Source organism: Musca domestica, unplaced genomic scaffold (genome assembly GCF_030504385.1).
Source record: "Musca domestica strain aabys unplaced genomic scaffold, Musca_domestica.polishedcontigs.V.1.1 32, whole genome shotgun sequence".
NCBI classification, from domain to species: domain Eukaryota; kingdom Metazoa; phylum Arthropoda; class Insecta; order Diptera; family Muscidae; genus Musca; species Musca domestica.
Genome location: NW_026712311.1, coordinates 3,179 through 23,454, shown reverse-complemented (window position 1 = coordinate 23,454; position 20,276 = coordinate 3,179). Strand labels below are relative to the sequence as shown.

At 32.8% G+C, this 20,276-nt stretch overlaps 1 protein-coding gene across 1 annotated transcript in view; it reads left to right on the top strand.

The window, feature by feature from the left end:
- Mda6 (neuronal acetylcholine receptor subunit alpha-7-like) overlaps window positions 1-20,066 on the top strand; it is a gene marked incomplete at its 3' end in the record, with an annotated part of 535,364 nt that extends 515,298 nt beyond the window's left edge. The window contains 1 exon segment of the mRNA NM_001308989.1: window positions 19,965-20,066. Within this exon segment, the coding sequence (NP_001295918.1) occupies window positions 19,965-20,066 (102 nt within the window).
- Window positions 20,067-20,276: the final 210 nt, after the last annotated feature.

Here is a 20,276-nt window from a genome sequence, read left to right as displayed (position 1 = left end):
CCGTGAAAACCATTGATTCAAACAATTCAAATATCATTTATTTTAAAAACCAAATTAACTTTTTCAACACTGTAAATAAAAAAAATAATAATAATTAAACTATGACACAAATATGAAAAAAAAACACAAAACAAAATTTAAACAATTTTCTAGACATGTAAGTACAAAACAAAAAATTCCAAAAAAAACACACACAACAAAATAAATTCTAATAAATTCAAAATCCCTCAACTAAATATAATTTCAAAACAAAAAAAAATATATAATACAAAAAAATTCAATTCACTTTAACAAATCTATCATTACCGACAAACAAAGCATGTACAACGGACATCAAATGAAACGAAATGAAAAAAAAAAACGAAAAATAGAAATAAAACACCAGCACTAAAATTTATTTTAGCTGTCAAAACATGAAAACAAATACTAAATATTAGTTAACATAAAAACAAACAAAAAAACAACAACTCTTTCAATATTTTCCAAACAAACGATTAGAACTCATATACACACAAAAAAATCAAAAAATAAAAAAAAAACAATAATAAATTGAAACAAATCAATTGCACTTGCTAAATAAACTCTAAACAAAAACTATTAAAATTTAAAAAACAAAACACACACACACACACACACATTTGCATTCCAAAAAAAAATCCAATTTAAATTCCATTTTCTCATCACTTTGAAAAAAAAAATAAAATAAAAAAATCACTAAATATCAAACAAACAAAACACAGCTAAAACTCAATTAAAATTATGAAATCCATGACTAAATTCTGATGAAAACTAATTAAATATTTAATTTCGATTTTTTTTTTTCAAGAACACCAAAGATCATTTTTAAATTTAAAATTTTTGAATTTATTTATTTTTTCTTATGTTTTTTTTGCATCTCCATCCCCATTCCTTAATTTTTATTTCAAAACCATTTTGGAAATAATTCTTGGGCAATTGAAAGCATTGCAGAACGAACTTCCAAGAAGCAGAAAAGTGGATACCCATTGAATCTGTGGGACCCACTTGAGCCAAATCACTCATTACAATGTAATGTAAACAAACTATTTTATACCTTACCAATAGATTGAATTATAATGGATAATCCCTTCAAAAATTTTCACAAAGTAGTAATTATTTACTCATTACCTAGTAATGGGTAATCATGACACATAAAATACGCATTCTTCTTCAAATCTAATGGCCAAGAATTGAAAACTCGGCTCCGGCAAAAAAACGGACCAATTTAAAAAAGCAATAAGTTTGACCGGACCTATGAATACCCTCAACCATTTAGAAAGAATTTGAAAATTTTCCAAAAAAAAAAAATAAAATCCGTTAAAAATTCTGTTAAAATCGTAAAAATACCGAATATAGCCGTTATATTGGGGTCAATATGCAGACGTGGACCTGCACAGGCAATTTTTGGCACAAGCCATTTAAAATATTCAAATACGAAACTTGAAAAAAAATCCAGTGAATAATGTAACTTAAATCATCAAAATACCGAATATAGGGGGTATAGTTATATCGGGGCTATACGAAAACCTAGACCTGCCAAAGGCTGTAGTACCCATTAGGAACTTCAATTACGAATTTTCAAAGAATTCCGGTGAATATTGTACGTAAAATCGTCAAAATACCAAATATAGGGGAGTACTGGTATATGGGGACTATACAAAGACCGGACCCGCGCACGCAATTTTTTGTCAGAGGCTGTAGTACCCATTACTATAGCTATATCTGAACCGGTTTTCTTCAAATTTGATGTACTTGATTCTAGACTGAATTCGGTCGGATGTGCCAAAATTCAGTCCAATTGGATTTGATGCACAATGAACCCGAAATCGGTTATATATGGGAACTTCATCTAAATTTGCAACGATTCTCACGAATTTCAATAGGATTTGTCCTTGGGCCAAATAATTATTGTTTGGAAAATTTCAACTCAATCGGATAATAAAGGCAACCTGCATTTTGTTCTCAAAAATAAATGGCAGACGGAAGGACAGGCAGACGGATGGACAAGCGAACTAAAAATGTACGAAAAGTCCAAAAATATGGCTGATAAGAACGATAACTCCTGAAGGGAGTATTTGGTCCAAACTTGGTATATCGTTATATTATTATCAAACTTAGATCGGGTTCGGAAATGGGCAATATCACTCCTTCTGGTACCTACCCCACAAAAGGGCGAAAAGAAACAATAATCCGATTTTGCTCCAACTTTTCCAAATTCTACTATTTGCATCAGTGCTAGGTCAGGTGTGAAAATAAACAATACGGTCCTCTCCATCAACTACCTCCCCCACAAAGGGTCAAAACTCTTATTAAATGTGATGTAAGAGTCCGATAGTCTTGAAATTACACACATATTTTACACTATTACAGAATATTTTTGCTGAACCAAGGTCTGGTGTGAAGATGGAACATATCGGTTCACTCCTTCTGGTACCTCACCCACAAAGGGTTAACATTTGCAATATCCATGAAGCTCATAAAACACGAAATGAGCATACGATTCCTTTCAAATTTCACCCATCACAATACTTTCACTTAAACAAGATCTGGTGTGGAGATGGTAGATATCGGGTCCTTCCTTCTGATACCTCCTCCCACAAAAGGGTCACAGTTTTGAACATCCACGGAGCTCACAAGACGCAAAATTACCATCCCATTCCATTCAAACTTAGTACATTTCAATATTTCCATCAACACAATATCTGCTAATATATGATATACATCGGACCACTTCTTCTGGTATCTCCCCCACAAAATGTAAAAATTTTGAATATAAACTTTTTTGCTAACACAAGAGCTGTTGTGAAGATGATATTTATCTGCGAACCACTTCTGGTACCTCACCCACAAAAAGAAACAATTTTCAATTTTTTATCTGTCATAACATTCCAAACAAGTCGATGAAATATTCCCTAAAAAATCCACGTTTGATGGTCTAGAGGTCCTTGAAAAAATATTCCTTAAAAAATCCACGTTTATTGTTTGAAAGGTTCTAGAAAAAATATTCCTTGAAAAATCCACGTTTGACGGTCTAGAGGTCCTTGAAAAAATATTTCTTAAAAAATCCACGTTAGATGGTCTAGAGGTCCATGACAAAATATTCCTTAAAAAATCCACGTTTATTGTTTGAAAGGTTCTAGAAAAAATATTCCTTAAAAAATCCACGTTTGTTGGTCTAGAGGTCCTTGAAAAAATATTCTTTAAAAATCCTCGTTTAATGGTCTAGAGGTCCTTGAAAAAAATATTCCTTAAAAAATCCACGTTTGATGGTCTAGAGGTCCTTGAAAAAATATTCTTTAAAAAATCCACGTTTGATGGTCTAGAGGTCCTTGAAAAAATATTCCTTAAAAAATCCACGTTTGATGGTCTAGAGGTCCTTGAAAAAATATTCCTTAAAAAATCCACGTTTGATGGTCTAGAGGTCCTTGAAAAAATATTCCTTAAAAAATCCACGTTTGATGGTCTAGAGGTCCTTGAAAAAATATTGTTTAAAAATTCCACGTTTGATGGCCTAGAGGTCCTTGAAAAAATATTCCTTAAAAATCCACATTTATTGTTCAGAAAGTCCTTGAAAAAATATTCCTTAAAAAATCCACGTTTGATGGTCTAGAGGTCCTTGAAAAAATATTGTTTAAAAATTCCACGTTTGATGGCCTAGAGGTCCTTGAAAAAATATTCCTTAAAAATCCACATTTATTGTTCAGAAAGTCCTTGAAAAAATATTCCTTAAAAATCCACATTTATTGTTCAGAAAGTCCTTGAAAAAATATTCCTTAAAAAATCCACGTTTGATGGTCTAGAGGTCCTTGAAAATTTTTTCCTTAAAAAATCCACGTTTGATGGTCTAGAGGTCCTTGAAAAAATATTCCTTAAAAATCCACGTTTGATGGTCCTTGGTCCTTGAAAAAATATTCCTTAAAAAATCCACGTTTGATGGTCTAGAGGTCCTTTAAAAAATATTCCTTAAAAGGTCCCTAAAAATATTCTTAATAAAATCAACGTTTGTTGGTCCTTGAAAAAATATTTTTTAAAAAAATGTTGGTCTTTAAAAAAAATATTCTTTAATAAATCTACATCTGTTGGTCCTTGAAAAAATATTTACAATGCTTTCAAAATTTCCAAAATTATTTCCAAATTTTCTTTTTTTTATTTAAATATTAGACTAGTATTCCTACCCCGACACACTTCTAAATTAAAACATTACTCTCATAATAAATATATATTATTTTAAAATTAAAATTACATTTTTAAAAAATCTACCTCAACTTAACCACAACAAAAACGCAAATCAAAAACCAAAAACTGCTTGTAACTCTAAACTAAAAACAAAACAAAAAATCCTAAACTTAAACGCATTAAAAAAAAAAACAGCAACAAAACCTGCTATCATATCAAAAACTATCAACTCCTAGTCCAAATAAAACAAAAAATCATGAAAATTGAATATCAACTTTCAAATTTCATTTTCCCCCCAAAAAAATAATCCTTTACTCAAACTCCATGCGAAAAAAATCAAACTAAATTTAAAATCCTTTCACCCAGCTTCCATGCATCCATCCATCCATCCAATCATCCCAGAATCAACAACACCTCCTCCACCACCAACAAAGCCCACCCACCCCCTCTCAACCGAATCAATCCAAATCTGAAATTGCGCGTAGTAGATGGTAGAGTTGCAACTCCACATAATACGATGATGTCATCATAGTCATCTATTATGTCATTTATAACAGCAAAACGTGTCAGATTCAAAATCAACAGCAACAACAACAACAACAACAACAAAACAATGTGGCATCACAAATCAACAGCAAAAAAAAAGAAAAAATAAAATACAAATAATAAATAATAACAAAACAGAAAAAACAAACAAACAAATTAATCATTTATTTCAACATTCACAGCAAATACCGAATGCAAAACAAAAACCAAAGATAATCTACTATTTGCTTTCAATACGCACCAATACAATAACAAAACAGGAAAAATCTACTGATATCCAAGTGACACTGACACGCACACACATGTTCACCTAGGAAAAAAAACTGAACAACTGTTGGAATAAATTACAATAAAAACATATAGATTTTCAAGGAAAATATTTAAATCAGGAATTGAATTGCATTAATTTAATATTAAATTATGTGTGCCCCATGTTGGGCGCCATTGAGAAATGACATTTTAGAAAGGTATTTTTGTACAAAATATTTATGAAAAAGGCCCTCCCGCAGGATATTTTCTATAGAAGGTCCTTGAAAAAATATTCTTCAAAAAATTCTTGAAAGAAATATTCTTTAAAAAAATTCTTGAAAAAAAAAATTCTTTAAAAAATCCACGTTTGATGGTCTTTTGGTCGTTAAAAAATATTCTTTAAATTTATTGGTCCTTGGAAAAAATATTCTTTAAAAAATCCACGTTTATTGGTCCTTGGAAAAAATATTCTTTAAAAAATCCACGTTTATTGGTCCTTGGAAAAAATATTCTTTAAAAAAATCCACGTTTATTGGTCCTTGGAAAAAATATTCTTTAAAAAATCCACGTTTATTGGTCCTTGGAAAAAATATTCTTTAAAAAATCCACGTTTATTGGTCCTTGGAAAAATATTCTTTAAAAAATCCACGTTTATTGGTCTTGGAAAAATATTCTTTAAAAAATCCACGTTTATGGTCCTTTGGAAAAAATTCTTTAAAAAATCCACGTTATTGGTCCTTGGAAAAAATATTCTTTAAAAAAATCCACGTTTATTGGTCCTTGGAAAAAATATTCTTTAAAAAAATCCACGTTTATTGGTCCTTGAAAAAAATTCTTTAAAAATCCACGTTTATTGGTCCTTGGAAAAAATATTCTTTTAAAAAATCCACGTTTATTGGTCCTTGGAAAAAATATTCTTTAAAAAATCCACGTTTATTGGTCCTTGGAAAAAATATTCTTTAAAAAATCCACGTTTATTGGTCCTTGGAAAAATATTCTTTAAAAAAATCCAGTTTATTGGTCCTTGGAAAAAATATTCTTAAAAATCCACGTTATTGGTCCTTGGAAAAAAATATTCTTTGAAAAATCCACGTTTATTTGTCCTTGAAAAAAGTTTGGAAAAAATCACTTTATGGTCCTTAAAAATCCACGTTTATTGGTCCTTGGAAAAAATATTCTTTAAAAACTCCACGTTATTGGTCCTTGGAAAAAATATTCTTTAAAAAATCCACGTTTATTGGTCCTTGGAAAAAATATTCTTTAAGAAATCCACGTTTAGTGGTCCTTGGAAAAAATATTCTTTAAAAATCCACGTTTATTGGTCCTTGGAAAAATATTCTTTAAAAAATCCACGTTATTGGTCCTTGGAAAAAATATTCTTTAAAAAAATCCACGTTTATTGGTCCTTGGAAAAAATATTCTTTAAAAAATCCACGTTTATTGGTCCTTGGAAAAAATATTCTTTAAAAAATCAACGTTTATTGGTCCTTGGAAAAAATATTCTTTAAAAAATCCACGTTTATTGGTCCTTGGAAAAAATATTCTTAAAAAAATCCACGTTTATTGGTCCTTGGAAAAAATATTCTTTAAAAAATCCACGTTATTGGTCCTTGGAAAAAATATTCTTTAAAAAATCCAACGTTATGCCTTGAAAAAATATTCTTTAAAAAATCCACGTTTGATGGTCCTTGAAAAAATATTCTTTAAAAAATCCACGTTATTGGTCCTTGGAAAAAATATTCTTTAAAAAATCCACGTTTATTGGTCCTTGGAAAAAATATTCTTTAAAAAATCCCGTTTATTGGTCCTTGGAAAAAATATTCTTTAAAAAATCCACGTTTATTGGTCCTTGGAAAAAATATTCTTTAAAAAATCCACGTTTATTGGTCCTTGGAAAAAATATTCTTTAAAAAATCCACGTTTGATGGTCCTTGGAAAAAATATTCTTTAAAAAATCCACGTTTATTGGTCCTTGGAAAAAATATTCTTTAAAAAATCCACGTTTATTGGTCCTTGGAAAAAATATTCTTTAAAAAATCCACGTTTATTGGTCCTTGGAAAATATATTCTTTAAAAAATCCACGTTTATTGGTCCTTGCAAAAATATTCTTTAAAAAAAATCCACGTTTGATGGTCCTTGGAAAAAATATTCTTTAAAAAATCCACGTTTATTGGTCCTTGGAAAAAATATTCTTTAAAAATCCACGTTTATTGGTCCTTGGAAAAAATATTCTTTAAAAAATCCACGTTTATTGGTCCTTGGAAAAAATATTCTTAAAAAAAATCCACGTTTATTGGTCCTTGGAAAAAATATTCTTTAAAAAAATCCACGTTTATTGGTCCTTGGAAAATATATTCTTTAAAAAATCCACGTTTATTGGTCCTTGCAAAAAATATTCTTTAAAAAATCCACGTTTGATGGTCCTTGGAAAAAATATTCTTTAAAAAATCCACGTTTATTGGTCCTTGGAAAAAATATTCTTTAAAAAATCCACGTTTATTGGTCCTTGGAAAAAATATTCTTTAAAAAATCCACGTTTATTGTGCTTCCATAACTTCCATATTTGCTTTTTAAAAATACGTTGGGCGCCATTTTTCAAATCCAATGAAACCCTTCCCTAAATTTCAAGTTTCCATTACCAAATAAATCTTATTAGCTTCAATTCAAATTGATTGCTTAATCTGATTGCTTTATTGCTTTTCAAGTGGTTCCCACACATACACACGCACACACAACTTTACAAAAACTTCCTACAACCTCAGTGTGTGTGTTCCGAACAATTTATCAAGTGGGTGTGTGATTTTTTTTCTTCCAAAAAATTTCCTTTTAAATCCCTTGACTACTCAAAGAAGGGAATTGAATCCGACAATTAGTATATACATACACATACCCCCAAAAATACAAAGGTAATTGCAATTCATCAATACCTGGTTATTTTTCAGACCGACAAATAGCTTAACTCCCACCACCCAAAAAATCAATCGGCATTCCTCGCAAAAGGCAGGGAAAAAGGAAAAAAGTCGAATTCGAAATCAAGAATCCATTGCTGGCCAGAGTCAAGCCACACCCTTCAATCACACCATGAAATATCAGCACCAATACCACCAACGCCTCCGACAGCATCATTGGCCATAAAATGTGTCCTGCCACAACGTCAAGACCACTTTTGCTGTTCTTCTCCTGGAGCAGTGCCCGAGCACAATTTGTCCACTTTCATCGTTGAGCATGAAAATGACTTGCTTGGCTGGAGCCAAAGGAATCTGAGTTAAATTTGGTAGAAGTCCTTAAAACATGACCAGGCGTGTTAAGCATCAAACCATAAACCTGCAACACCTCCTCCACCCCACCCCACATCCATCCATCCATCTGCCACGTACGGCCCATTACGAATCGATGTAGATGAATTGGTTTGGGTTTGATTCAATGGAACTCCAACATCATTGGACGTGTTATGCACTTGCCACACACACACTAGCACCCTGGCACACTCATCGTACAACATGATTGACTCTTGACCAGGCGGCAATGTTGTTTTGGTTCTGGCCAACGATGCCAGGAGTGCAACATGTCAACACGGCAACCAGCAACTCCTTTGCTTGTAACTACGTTGAAATATGCTCCAACAACACAACTACCCAAAAAGCAGGCTTCAGCATTCAGGCATGAGGCTTGAAGAGGACTCCATCGCATTCGGACAATGCGTTATAGTCGAGACATGGAAAAATTCGTTTAAATAGGTTTATGTGCCCTTCAGTACCAATCCTTCTACCTTCCATCCTAAAACCACCCGCCTCCTCCCACCTACCAGACAAACGAAATCAACGAATTCCAAATAAGATTCATGAAAATTCATTAAATTTTCGTCAATGAAAGCGAGAAAAAAGCCATGTCTCAGCACAAAAAGGACATGCCCAATTCAAGCAGTGTTTAAAAGTGTCCTCCATTAACAAGGCGAACACGGAGAAAGTGACAAAACGGTTCGGTATTTTTTCAGCTGGCCGTCTGTTTGCCTCTGCATGGTAGCATGGACTTTGCTGGGTAGTTGGTGAAAAAAAAAAACAAATATGTCACTGAATGAAACGGTATTTCGGAAAACATGGAAGCAAATAGAAACGTTTGAAATTTGAACAGTGTCTCGGAGGGTTGCACCAGAGGACATTTTTAGAAAAAGAATTCTTCGACATCTTTTCTTAGAAAATCCACGTTCAATGTTCCAGAAGTCCCGGAAAAAATATTCTTTAAAAATCCACTTTTATTTGTCCAGAGGTCCTTGAAAAAATATTCTTTAAAAATCGTCGTTTGTTGGTCTAGAAGTCCCTAAAAAAATATTCTTTAAAAAATCTACGTTCATTGGTATTTTGGTCTTTGAAAAAAGAAAATTTAAAAAATCCACGTTTATTGGCCTAGAGATCCTTGAAAAAATATTCTTTAAAAAATCCACGTTTGATGGTCTTTTGGTCCTTAAAATTTTTTCTTTAACAAATCCACGATTATTGATCTAGAGGTCCTTGAAAATACTCTTTAAAAATCCCCGTTTATAGGTTTGGAGGTTCTTGAAAAAATAATTCTTTAAAAAATCCACGTTTATTGGTCTGGAGGTCCTTGAAAAAAATATTCTTTAAAAAATCCAGGTTCATTGGTCGGGAGGTCCTTGAAAAAATATTCTTTAAAAATCCACGTTTATTGGTCGGGAGGTCCTTGAAATATATTCTTTAAAAATCCACGTTTATTGTTCTCGAGGTCCTTGAAAAAATATTCTTTAAAACATTCACATTTTTGGTCTAGAGGTCCAAGAAATAATATTCTCTAAAATATTCATGTTTATTGATGTAGAGGCCCTTGAAAAAATATTCTTCAAAAAAAAAAAAAAACAAAAATAGAAAAAAACACGTTTTTGGTGTAGAGGTATTTGATAAAATATTCTTTAAAAAATCCACGTTCATTGGCCTAGAGGTCCTTGCAAAAAAATATTCCTTAAAAAATCCACGTTTGTTGGTCTAGAGGTCCTTGAAAAACATTTTTTAACAATTCACATTTATTGATCTAGAGGTCCTTGAAAAAATACTCTCGAAAAATCCACGTTTATTGGTCTAGAGGTCCTTGTAAAAATACTTTTAAAAAATCCAAGTTTATTGGTCCAGAGGTCCCTGAAAACATATTCTTAAAAAAATTTGGTCCTTTAGTCCTTGAAAAAAATCTTTAAAAAATCCACGCTAAACGTTATGTTTGTGGTTCTCAACTTGTGTTTGCTCTGCTCGTGGACCTCCAGTTTATCTATAGAGCGACTCCCTGGCCCTCCAGCTTTTTGAAAATCCCCGTCTATAAAGAACGACTCTCTGACTCTCCAGCACGGCTATAGAACAACTCTTTGGTTTTCCAGATCGTTATAGAGAGTTACATTCTGGCTTTTCAACTTGTCTATAGAGAACGACTCCCTGCCCTTCAGATCGTCTATGGAGAAAGACACCCTGACAGTCCAGTTCGTCTATGGAGAACGACTCCCTAGCAGTCCAGTTCGTCTATAGAGAGCGGTTTCCTAGCCCTCCAGCTCGTCTATGGAGAGCGACTCCCTGGCCCTCCAGCTCGTCTATGGAGAGCGACTCCCTGGCCCTCCAGCTCGTCTATGGAGAGCGACTCCCTGGCCCTCCAGCTCGTCTATGGAGAGCGACTCCCTGGCCCTCCAGCTCGTCTATGGAGAGCGACTCCCTGGCCCTCCAGCTCGTCTATGGAGAGCGTCTCCCTGGCCCTCCAGCTCGTCTATGGGGAGTGACTCCCTGGCCCTCCAGCTCGTCTATGGGGAGCGACTTCCTGGCCATTCAGCTTGTCTATAGAGAACGACTCCCTGCCCATCAGATCGTATGGAGAACGATACCCTGGAGAACGACTCCTTGGCCTTTCAGCTCGTCTATAGAGAATGACTCCCTGGTCCTCCAGTTCGTCTGTAGAGAACGACTCCCTGGCCCTCTAGCTCTCTTAGAGCAAGTCTCTATAGAGCGACTAGCTGGCCCATCTAGAGAGTGATTCACTGTCGCCTGTAAAGACTTCCTGACTCCGCTCCAGATCCTGAACCTGTAGATCGTCTGGCTCTGAAGCACCAGAGACTCTCTGGATATCCAGCTCTTATTATTATTATTACTTCTTTGCCATCCATCTTATCTTTAGAGATTTTCTGGCCTCCATCATATCTCTAGAGAAACGCCTCTGCATATGGAGACTCTCTGGCCCCTCAGCTTGCCATGGGGACTAACTTATCTTTTAGCTTGTCTATAGAGACGGACTGGCCCTACAGTGCATTGGTAACTCTAGATAGTCATTGAAGAAAATATTCTTGTAACATTCCGATTTGATACTTGAATAACGGGGTCTTCTTGGTCTTTAAACACACTTTCCTTGAAATATTAATATCATTTAACCTTGAAAAAAAAAAACGTTTTTGAAAAATATTCGTTTTTTTTTTAAATTTTAGTTTTTTTCGCCCTTGGAATTTAAAAAAATATATTTTTTTTTTCTTAAATAAATAAACTCTTTAATAAGAGTGCCTTGAAAAATATTATTTAAAACATAAACGTAGCTGATGATCCCTAAAATATTTTTTAAAAAATCCACGTCGCTGATAGTCCTTGAAGAGATATCCTTTTATAGTTCTTGTAAAAATATATTTAAAAAAATCTACTTCACTAATAATCTTTGAAAAGATATTCTTCGAAAAATCTAAATCTCTGTGTTGGTCCTCGAAAAAATAATTTTTAAAAATATATATGTCGCTGTTAAAAATATATATGTTATGTTAGTCCCTGAAAAAAAACTTTAAAAAATTCACTTGATGATACTCCTTGAAGAAATATTCTTCAAGAAATACACGTTGCCGGTAGTCCTTAAAGAAATATCCTTCAAAAAATCTTCGTTGCTGATACTCCTTGATGAAATATTCTTCAAAAAATACACGTTGCAGTCCTTGAAGAAATATACTTTAAAAAATCTTCGTTGCTGATAGAAATATCCTTTAAAAAATCTTCGTTGCTGATACTCCTTGAAAAAATATTCTTAAAAAAATATAAAAATAAAAAAAAATCCACGTTACTGATAGTCCTTGAAGAAATATTCTTTCAAAAATCCACGTTGCCGATAGTCATTAAAATATTCTTTCAAAATTCCACGTTGCTGATAGTCCTTGAAGAGATATCCTTAAAAAAATCCCCATTTCTGATACTTCTTGAAGAAAAATCACTTCAAAATATACGTTACTAATAGTCCTTGGGTTGGTCCTTGAAAAAAATAAAAAAGTTTGGCTGGTCCTTGAAGAAATATTCTTTCAAAATATTATTTCTTTAAAAATCCACATTGCCGATAGTCCTTGAATAAATATTTTTTAAAAAATTAAATTTGCTGATAGCCCTTGGAGAAATATCCTTTCAAAAATCAACATTGTTGATAACGGCTATCTACATAAAATATATTCCTTCAAATATGTAAATCTCGGGGTTGGTCCTTGAACAAATAATTAAAAAACATATGTTGCTGTTAGTCCTTGACAAAAATCACGTTGATGGTAGTCCTTGCAGAAATATTCTTTCAAAAATCCAGGTTACTAATAGTTCTTGAAGAGATATCCTTTCAAAATCAACGTTGCGGATAGTCCTTGAAGAAATATTTTTTCAAAAATCCACTTTACTAATAGTCCTTGAAAATATATTCTTTGAAAAATCAAATTCTCTGGTTGGTTCTGGAAAAAATACTCATTAAAAAATCTACGTGGCTGATAGCCCTTGAAAAGATATCCTTTCAAAAATCCACGTTGCTGTAAGTCCTTGAAAAAATATTATTTCAAAAATCAAATTCCCTGGGTTGGTCCTAGAAAAAAATAAAAAAGTCTTGGCTGATCCTTGAACTAATAGTCTTTAAAAATCCATGTTTTAGTCCTTGAAAAATATTTCTTCAAATATTTACGTTTCTGATAATCTATAGATTTTTTGATAGATTTAAAAAAAGTTTTCTGTTATAAAATAAAAGTAATAATCCTTAAGGCGTGGATTTTTTAAAGAATATTTTTTCAAGGTACATTCGAGGTATGGATTTTTTAAAGAATATTTTTTCAAGGACCTTACAAGGCGTGGATTTTTTAAAGAATATTTTTTCAAGGTACATTCGAGGTGTGGATTTTTTAAAGAATATTTTTTCAAGGACCTTACAAGGCGTGAACTTTTTAAAGAATATTTTTTCAAGGTACATTCGAGGTGTGGATTTTTTTAAGGATATTTTTTTAAGGACCTTACAAGGCGTGGACTTTTTAAAGAATATTTTTTCAAGGTACATTCGAGGTGTGGATTTTTTTAAGAATATTTTTTTAAGGACCTTACAAGGCGTGGACTTTTTAAAGAATATTTTTTCATCTACCAAATTAACGTGGATTTTAAAAAAATATTTTTTCATCTACAAAATTTACGAGGATTCTAAAAAAATATTTTTTCTACGACCAAATTAATAAAAGAAATAATCCTTAAAAATCCACGATTGTTGGTCATTGAAGAAATATTTTTTTTGCTCATTAAATATATATTTATCCTCGAAAATACTCTTTAAAAAATCCATGTCTTCTGCTAGTCCTGAAAAATTATATTTATAAAAATCCGCTTTAGGATTTTCCTTAAAAGATTTTTTTGTTTTAGTTCGGTGGTCCGTGAAAATATATTTTTATAAAAATCTGTGTTTTTTGGCCATTTATAAAATATTTTTTCTAGAAATCCAAATTTATGGATCCTTGAGAAAAAATGTGTTTGGAAAAATTGACAATATTCTTAAAAAATTCTGCCAATCCTGGAAAAAATATTTTTACAGAAATCCACGTAAGGATTGTCCTTAAAAAGTATTTAGTTTCGTCTGTTGGTGGGTGAAAAAATATTTTTTTTTAAATCTTCGTTAGTTGAGCCTTAATAAAATAATTTTTATAAAATTTTAGATTTTTTGATCCTTCTTTAGTCCTTGGAAAATATTTTTTTATAAAAATTCAGATTTATTGATCCTAGTACCTTCTTTGGTCCTTGGAAAATTAGTTTTTTCAAAATTTATTTTTTGGAGCCACTGTGCGTCTAATAAGTTCAACATACTGCCATCCCAAAAAAAAAAAAAAAACGAGATCTCACAAAGACTGCAAGGTTAGCCTAGGTTAAACATAATTTAATTTGTAAACCTGATTCAATCTTTGAATAACACCTTTAAATGAGTTTACACACAGCCACCCACACCTTCGTTCATTAATAGCAACTCAAAGAGATAGAGGGAGTGAGAAAAAAAACGCTGAAGTAAATATTCAGTATTTGCGGTTGCGATATCTCCACCTCATCTTTTTAATGAAAAAAGAAAATCCCTGCATTTTCCGTGACCTTCTTTCCCTGCCAGACATGCAAATTTCAGCAGCATTTTACGCCATGGCGAACATTTTCAACGCGCTTGCAGTTATAAGCAGGAATTGATTATGTGCTAAAAATCTGCTGAAATACAGCAACGACAATGCTGCTGATGGCAAACAAAAGGACATTTGGTGCCCCAGTGAATGTTTTGTGAAAGTTTGACCCCTCACCACCCTTCCATCCATACATTCTTTTCTGTTAAATGAAGTTTTGCAAATGGCAGTTGGCAAAATTCGGCACACAGTCAACTTTTACTTTGGAAATCTCTTATGACTTTCATTACAAGTTGTTATCAGACTGGTTGGTACTGGTTATTGACAATGTTGCTGATGCTACTGGTGATTCGGTGAACTTGTTTGCCCCGCCAGTGCATTTGTTTTCCGGGATTTTGGAGAACGACATGAAAATGGAATTTTTCACACACAGACACGCACACAGATTCTGGGCCTCTCTCCTCCAACCCCTTGGCCCGGCCAAGTGTGTAAATTTTCGCATAAACTTTGGCCAACTGACCGACCATATGCCTGGAAGCTTTGCACAGCCAACTAGTCGGCCACTATGTTTCAATTGTGATCCCTTGATAGTCGTTTTGACCAGGCCATAATGGCAACAGTTCGCTGGCTGCCTCCTAGCTTAAACAACAACACCAACAACAACAATGTAATGCTGTGTTGGAAATTACCAAAAAGACAAAAATACAACAAAGCAAACTTTTCGCATTTTTGCACTTACTGCAACTCCCGGCCAGGACTTCTCATATAAATGGATTATTTTCGAAGGTTTGTCTCTGTGTGAGTGTCCATATTGGGACCAAATTCACCATCAAATGAAGAGATTTCAAATGGAATTTATTGTCGAAGTTTTTATTACAATTGTGGAAATTGTTGTCATCACCAATTTTCATTGAGACACTGCGTCAGCAGCACCACCAGGAAAACGGTAATAATGCTAAACTTTTCCGAATGGCTCCGTTGAAATTGTCCACAAAATGGAATTAAGTGGAGGGGTCAAGTAATGGGTAAAAGAAAAAAAAAACGAGGAAACGGGGTAGCTTAAAAATCGAACTGAAAAGCAAGGGGTATTTAAAGGCGAGCTTTAGGTCAGGAAAACGAATTAGGGGCCCAGAGGGGGTGTAAAAATGTGCTAAAGGACTAAGGAGTGTCTAGTGGTGAGCAGAAATCCCTAGGATTTTTGGCAGATGGGGATGGAGGGTCAGGAAGTTTTTACAGTCGAGTTGAAAAGTTAGAGGTTGTTCACAGACGTGATGAGTATCCTGGGAGTTTTCAAAAATGACCTAGAAGGCCGACAAGTCCTTACAGTTGAAGGAGCAAGAAAGTCTTTACAATCCAATTGACGGTCTGGGAGTCCCATAGACAAATTATAGAAAAGGTAGTCTTCTGGGTCTTTTTGAGGCGTAAGGAGTCTTCATTGAAGAGCTTCATGGTAGAGTTTGTCAAACGGAATATTCAAAGAACCAGAAAGTACTCAAAGTTGTGATGCAGAGCCAAGGAATATATAAAGGCGAGCTAGAGGGCCAAGAAGTCCAGAGTTGCTCTATAGACGGGTCTCCATTGGTGAGCTGCAGGGTCAGAGTCTTTAAAGGCGAGCTAGAGGGCCAGGAAGTCCAAATAAGTGCGCTGAGAGCCAAAGTCGGGTCTCCATTGGTGAGCTGCAGGGTCAGAGTCTTTAAAGGCGAGCTAGAGGGCCAGGAAGTCCAAATAAGTGCGCTGAGAGCCAAAGTCGCTCTATAGGCGAGCTTTGGGGGTTAAGGAGTCTCCATTGGTGAGCTGGAAGGTCAGAGTCTCTAAAGGCTACCTGGAGGGTCAGGCGAGCTGAAGGGTCAGGGAGAAGCTATATTAAAGAGTTTGAGGGTCAGACGGTCGTACGGAGGGGTAAGAAGTCTTCATTGAAGTGCAAAATGGTAGAATTGAAGGATCAGACGGTCGCTATGGATGAACTGCATTTATAGAATAGTTAGAAGGCCAGGAAGTATTCAAAGTCGTTACGCTAGGGAGTTTCCATTGGTGAGCTGGAGGGTCAGAGCCTCTAAGGGCGTGCTAGAGGGCCAGAGTGGAGCTACATAAAAACATTTGAGGGTCAGACGGCCGTTAAAGATGACCTGCATTTATTGAATAGTTGAAGAGCCAGGAAGTATTCAAAGTCGAGATGCACTGCCAAAGAGTATATGAAGGTGAGCTAGAGGACCAGGGAGTTCAAATAAATGCGCTGGGAGCCAGAGTCGCTCTACAGGCGAGCTTTTGGGGCTAGGAAGTCTCCATTGGTGAGCTGGATGGCCAGAGTTTGTCAGAGGGTCAGACGGACTTTAAAGTTAAAATGCAAAGGAGTTTTCAAAATCAAGATGAAGGGCCAGGGAGTATATATAGGCGAGCTGGAGGGCCAGGGAACCAAAAAAGGGCCCTGGATTAGGTCTAGGGAGTCTCCATTAGTGAGCTGGAGGGGAGGCTCCATATGCGAATTGGTGGGCAAGGACGCCTTTTTGGACGAACAGACCTTTTAAAGAAATTCTATACATAGAGGATCTTCCAAAAGACTTTTATATACTTTCCATAGGAAGTCGATGGATAGGAAAACTTTCAAAGGTCTTCTCTGGTTAGAAGACATTTGAATTACCTTAACAGACATGAGAGCTCCCAGAAAAAAATATTTCGTACACATCCAGGATACAGAAGACATGCCAAAAAAACTGTTGTGCAAATAGTTCTTTAAAAAATAGTTTTTAATCCCCAACGGTGAAACTACACTTCATAAAAATCCAAGATGTAGTTAGTCCTTAAAAAAAATACATTTTTTTACGTACCTTATTTCAAAAATCCATAACTGTAGAAGTCCTTGTGAAAAATATATTTCAAAAATTCAGAACAGTAGGAGTCCTGAAAAAATGAATTTTAAAAATTCACGAAAGTGAGAAGCCTTAAAATTCTATATCGGTTGGAGTTCTTAACAATGCACGACAGTGAGAATCCTTAAAAAAATTGATTTAAAATATTCAAAAAAAAGGAAGGTTCCTTAAAAAATATATTTAAAAATTCATGACTGTAGAAGTCGTTAGAAAAATAAATTTAAAAAATAAACGACAATGGGAGTCCTTGGAAAAAATATATTTTGAATATCCGCAACAGTGGTTGCCTTGAAAATTATTTATCAAAAAACACATACAGGAGTTCTGGAAAAAAAAATTATATCAAAAGTAACGACTTTGGGTTCTAAAAAAATATAAATATTTTTGTAAAAATCCTTAACAGTGGATCCTTAAAAAAATATTTCAAAAATCCATGAAAATCAAATCAAATCATTAAAAATCAAGACTTTGGGAGTCATTGAAAAATATATATATTTTAAAAATTCACGAAATATTCATTAAACACCTCAGGGGAATAGGAGTCCTGAAATAAATGTATCTTAAAAATATTCACGACATTGGGAGCCGTGAAAAAAAATTTTCAAAAATCCGTGCTGTGAAGAATCCCGAAAATTATTTTTTAAAAAATGCCTCAACATTGGAAGTCCTTTAAAAAATATTCTTCAAAAATTCACGAAAGCAGAATTTCTGTAACAAAATTTATTTCAAAACTTAACGACACTAGGAGCCCTTTAAAAAGTTATATTTCAAAAATTCACGAAAGTGGGAGTCCTGCAAAATTATATATCAAATATTTACGAAAGGAAGAGTTCTGAAAAAAAAATATTTTTTTAAAAAAAATATTCTAAAATCTTGGAAAAATATTATCGAAAATTCACGGAGGTAGGAGTCCAGAAGAAAATATATTTCAAAAATGCATGTGGATTTCTTCAAAAAAAATATATATATTTCCAAAGTATTTTTCAAAATTACACGACAGTGGCAGTTGTCGAAATAAATATATATTTTAAAATTTCAATAAAATAAATAAATAAATAAAATAAAAAATATTTCAATAATACATGTCAGTGGGAGTCTTTCATATATATATTTGATATAGAAGTCCTGGAAAAATATATTAATCTTGTAAATAGTCTTGGAAACATATATTTAAACAATCCGGGATAGTGGAAGTCCTCCATGCATTAAAATGCGGGGAGTTTCCTTCATGACAAAATTCTAAAAAATTCTTGTCCTTGAAAAAAATATTATTTTTATCAACGACAGAGGAAGACCTTAACAAAACATATTTTTTTAATCTACGAAAGAGAAGGACTTTAACATTTTTTTAAATCCACGACAGTAATGAGTCTTGAAAAAATGTATTTTTTTTAAATCGACGCCAGTAGTGATTATTGAAAAAAATGTTTTTTACAAAATTTCCGTCAGTAATAGTTTTTTGAAAAAAGTGTTTTTTTTATCAAATCCACGACTGTTGTTATTTTATGTTACAAAGAGTTAAAAAAACATTTTTTTTAACCTTCAACAGTTCTGGCCCCTCAAAAATATTTATTTAAAAACCACAATCCAATAATAGTTTGTGAAAAACTATTTTTTTTTTTTTAAATATTAAATTGATTATTTGATTATATATTAAATAAAATATGTTACAAGGAGCTTAAAAAAATGTTTTCTAAATCTTCAACAGTTCTGGCTCCTCAAAAATATTTATTTAAAAACCACAATCCAATAATAGTTTGTAAAAAACTATTTTCTTAAAAAAATTGACAATCCAGATAATCTTAAAAAATATTTAAAAAAAATCACAAGGGGGATAGCCCTTGAAAATATAATTTTCAAAAAAAAAAAATCAGGGCCTCCAGAAAATGGATTTCAAAATAAAATGTTTATAAAAATTCACGACGGTGACAGCATTTGAAAATTTAGTTTTTAAGAAATTCAGGGCCTTCGGAAAAGTAGTTTTCAAAATGAAATATTTTTTATAGATATTCACAGCATTAAAAAACAATTACTTAAATATCTTTTTCGAATGGTATTTTCCTTGAAAATCTATAAAAACACAAAGAAACAACTCTACACAACACCCAACAAAAAGGAATTCTGACACGATCCATATGGAGAAACATTACAAAAACAATAAAAAATTAAAATACATCAGAACATTCCCAAACATCCTCATGTCCATTAGCAAAAAAAAAAACATTAAATCCATCCAAGCTTCCATTCCGCAAGCCTTTGAGATCGTTTCAAAAAAATATGAAATTCCTCTATCCCTTTCCCCAAAACAAACCCATATTTCCCACTAAGGATATAACACAATTTTAACAAAAACAAATATTACAACAACAGCAAAAAAACATCTAATAAAACTCTTACAAAAAACACAAAAACAACATATATATGAAATAAAAATACCAATGTTTTTTTTTAACAAACTCAGTTTTATGTTACAACAAGTTTTGGTTTACAACAAATTCAAAAACAAAAAGAAAAACAAAAATATTTATTTTTCCAAACAAAAATAAAATATTTATGTTTACAGTTCAAAATTTTCGTTTTTTTTTTTTTAATTTTTAAAACACCCATTAAAACAATGAAAGAAAAAAATACCAAAACCAACAAAAAAAATTAAAGAAAAGAGAAAAAATACGAAACTATTCTTGTGTTGTTTATTGTTTTTTTGCAGGAGTTACAATTCTTCTATCGCTCACAGTGTTTCTCAACCTTGTAGCTGAGACATTGCCCCAAGTATCTGATGCAATCCCCCTGTTAGGTAGCGATTGCATTTAAAAATATTTCTATTCCTATATAATAATAATAACAATAACAATAATCTAATAACTGCATTTCAATATATATCTACATATATATATATACAACATATTTACTCTAAATATACATATATATTTACATACATATAAATATGTATATGTTGCAAACAAACCAAAAAAAAAATTAAGCAATTACTTTTTTGTTTTTCTAAACCAAAAAAAAAAAT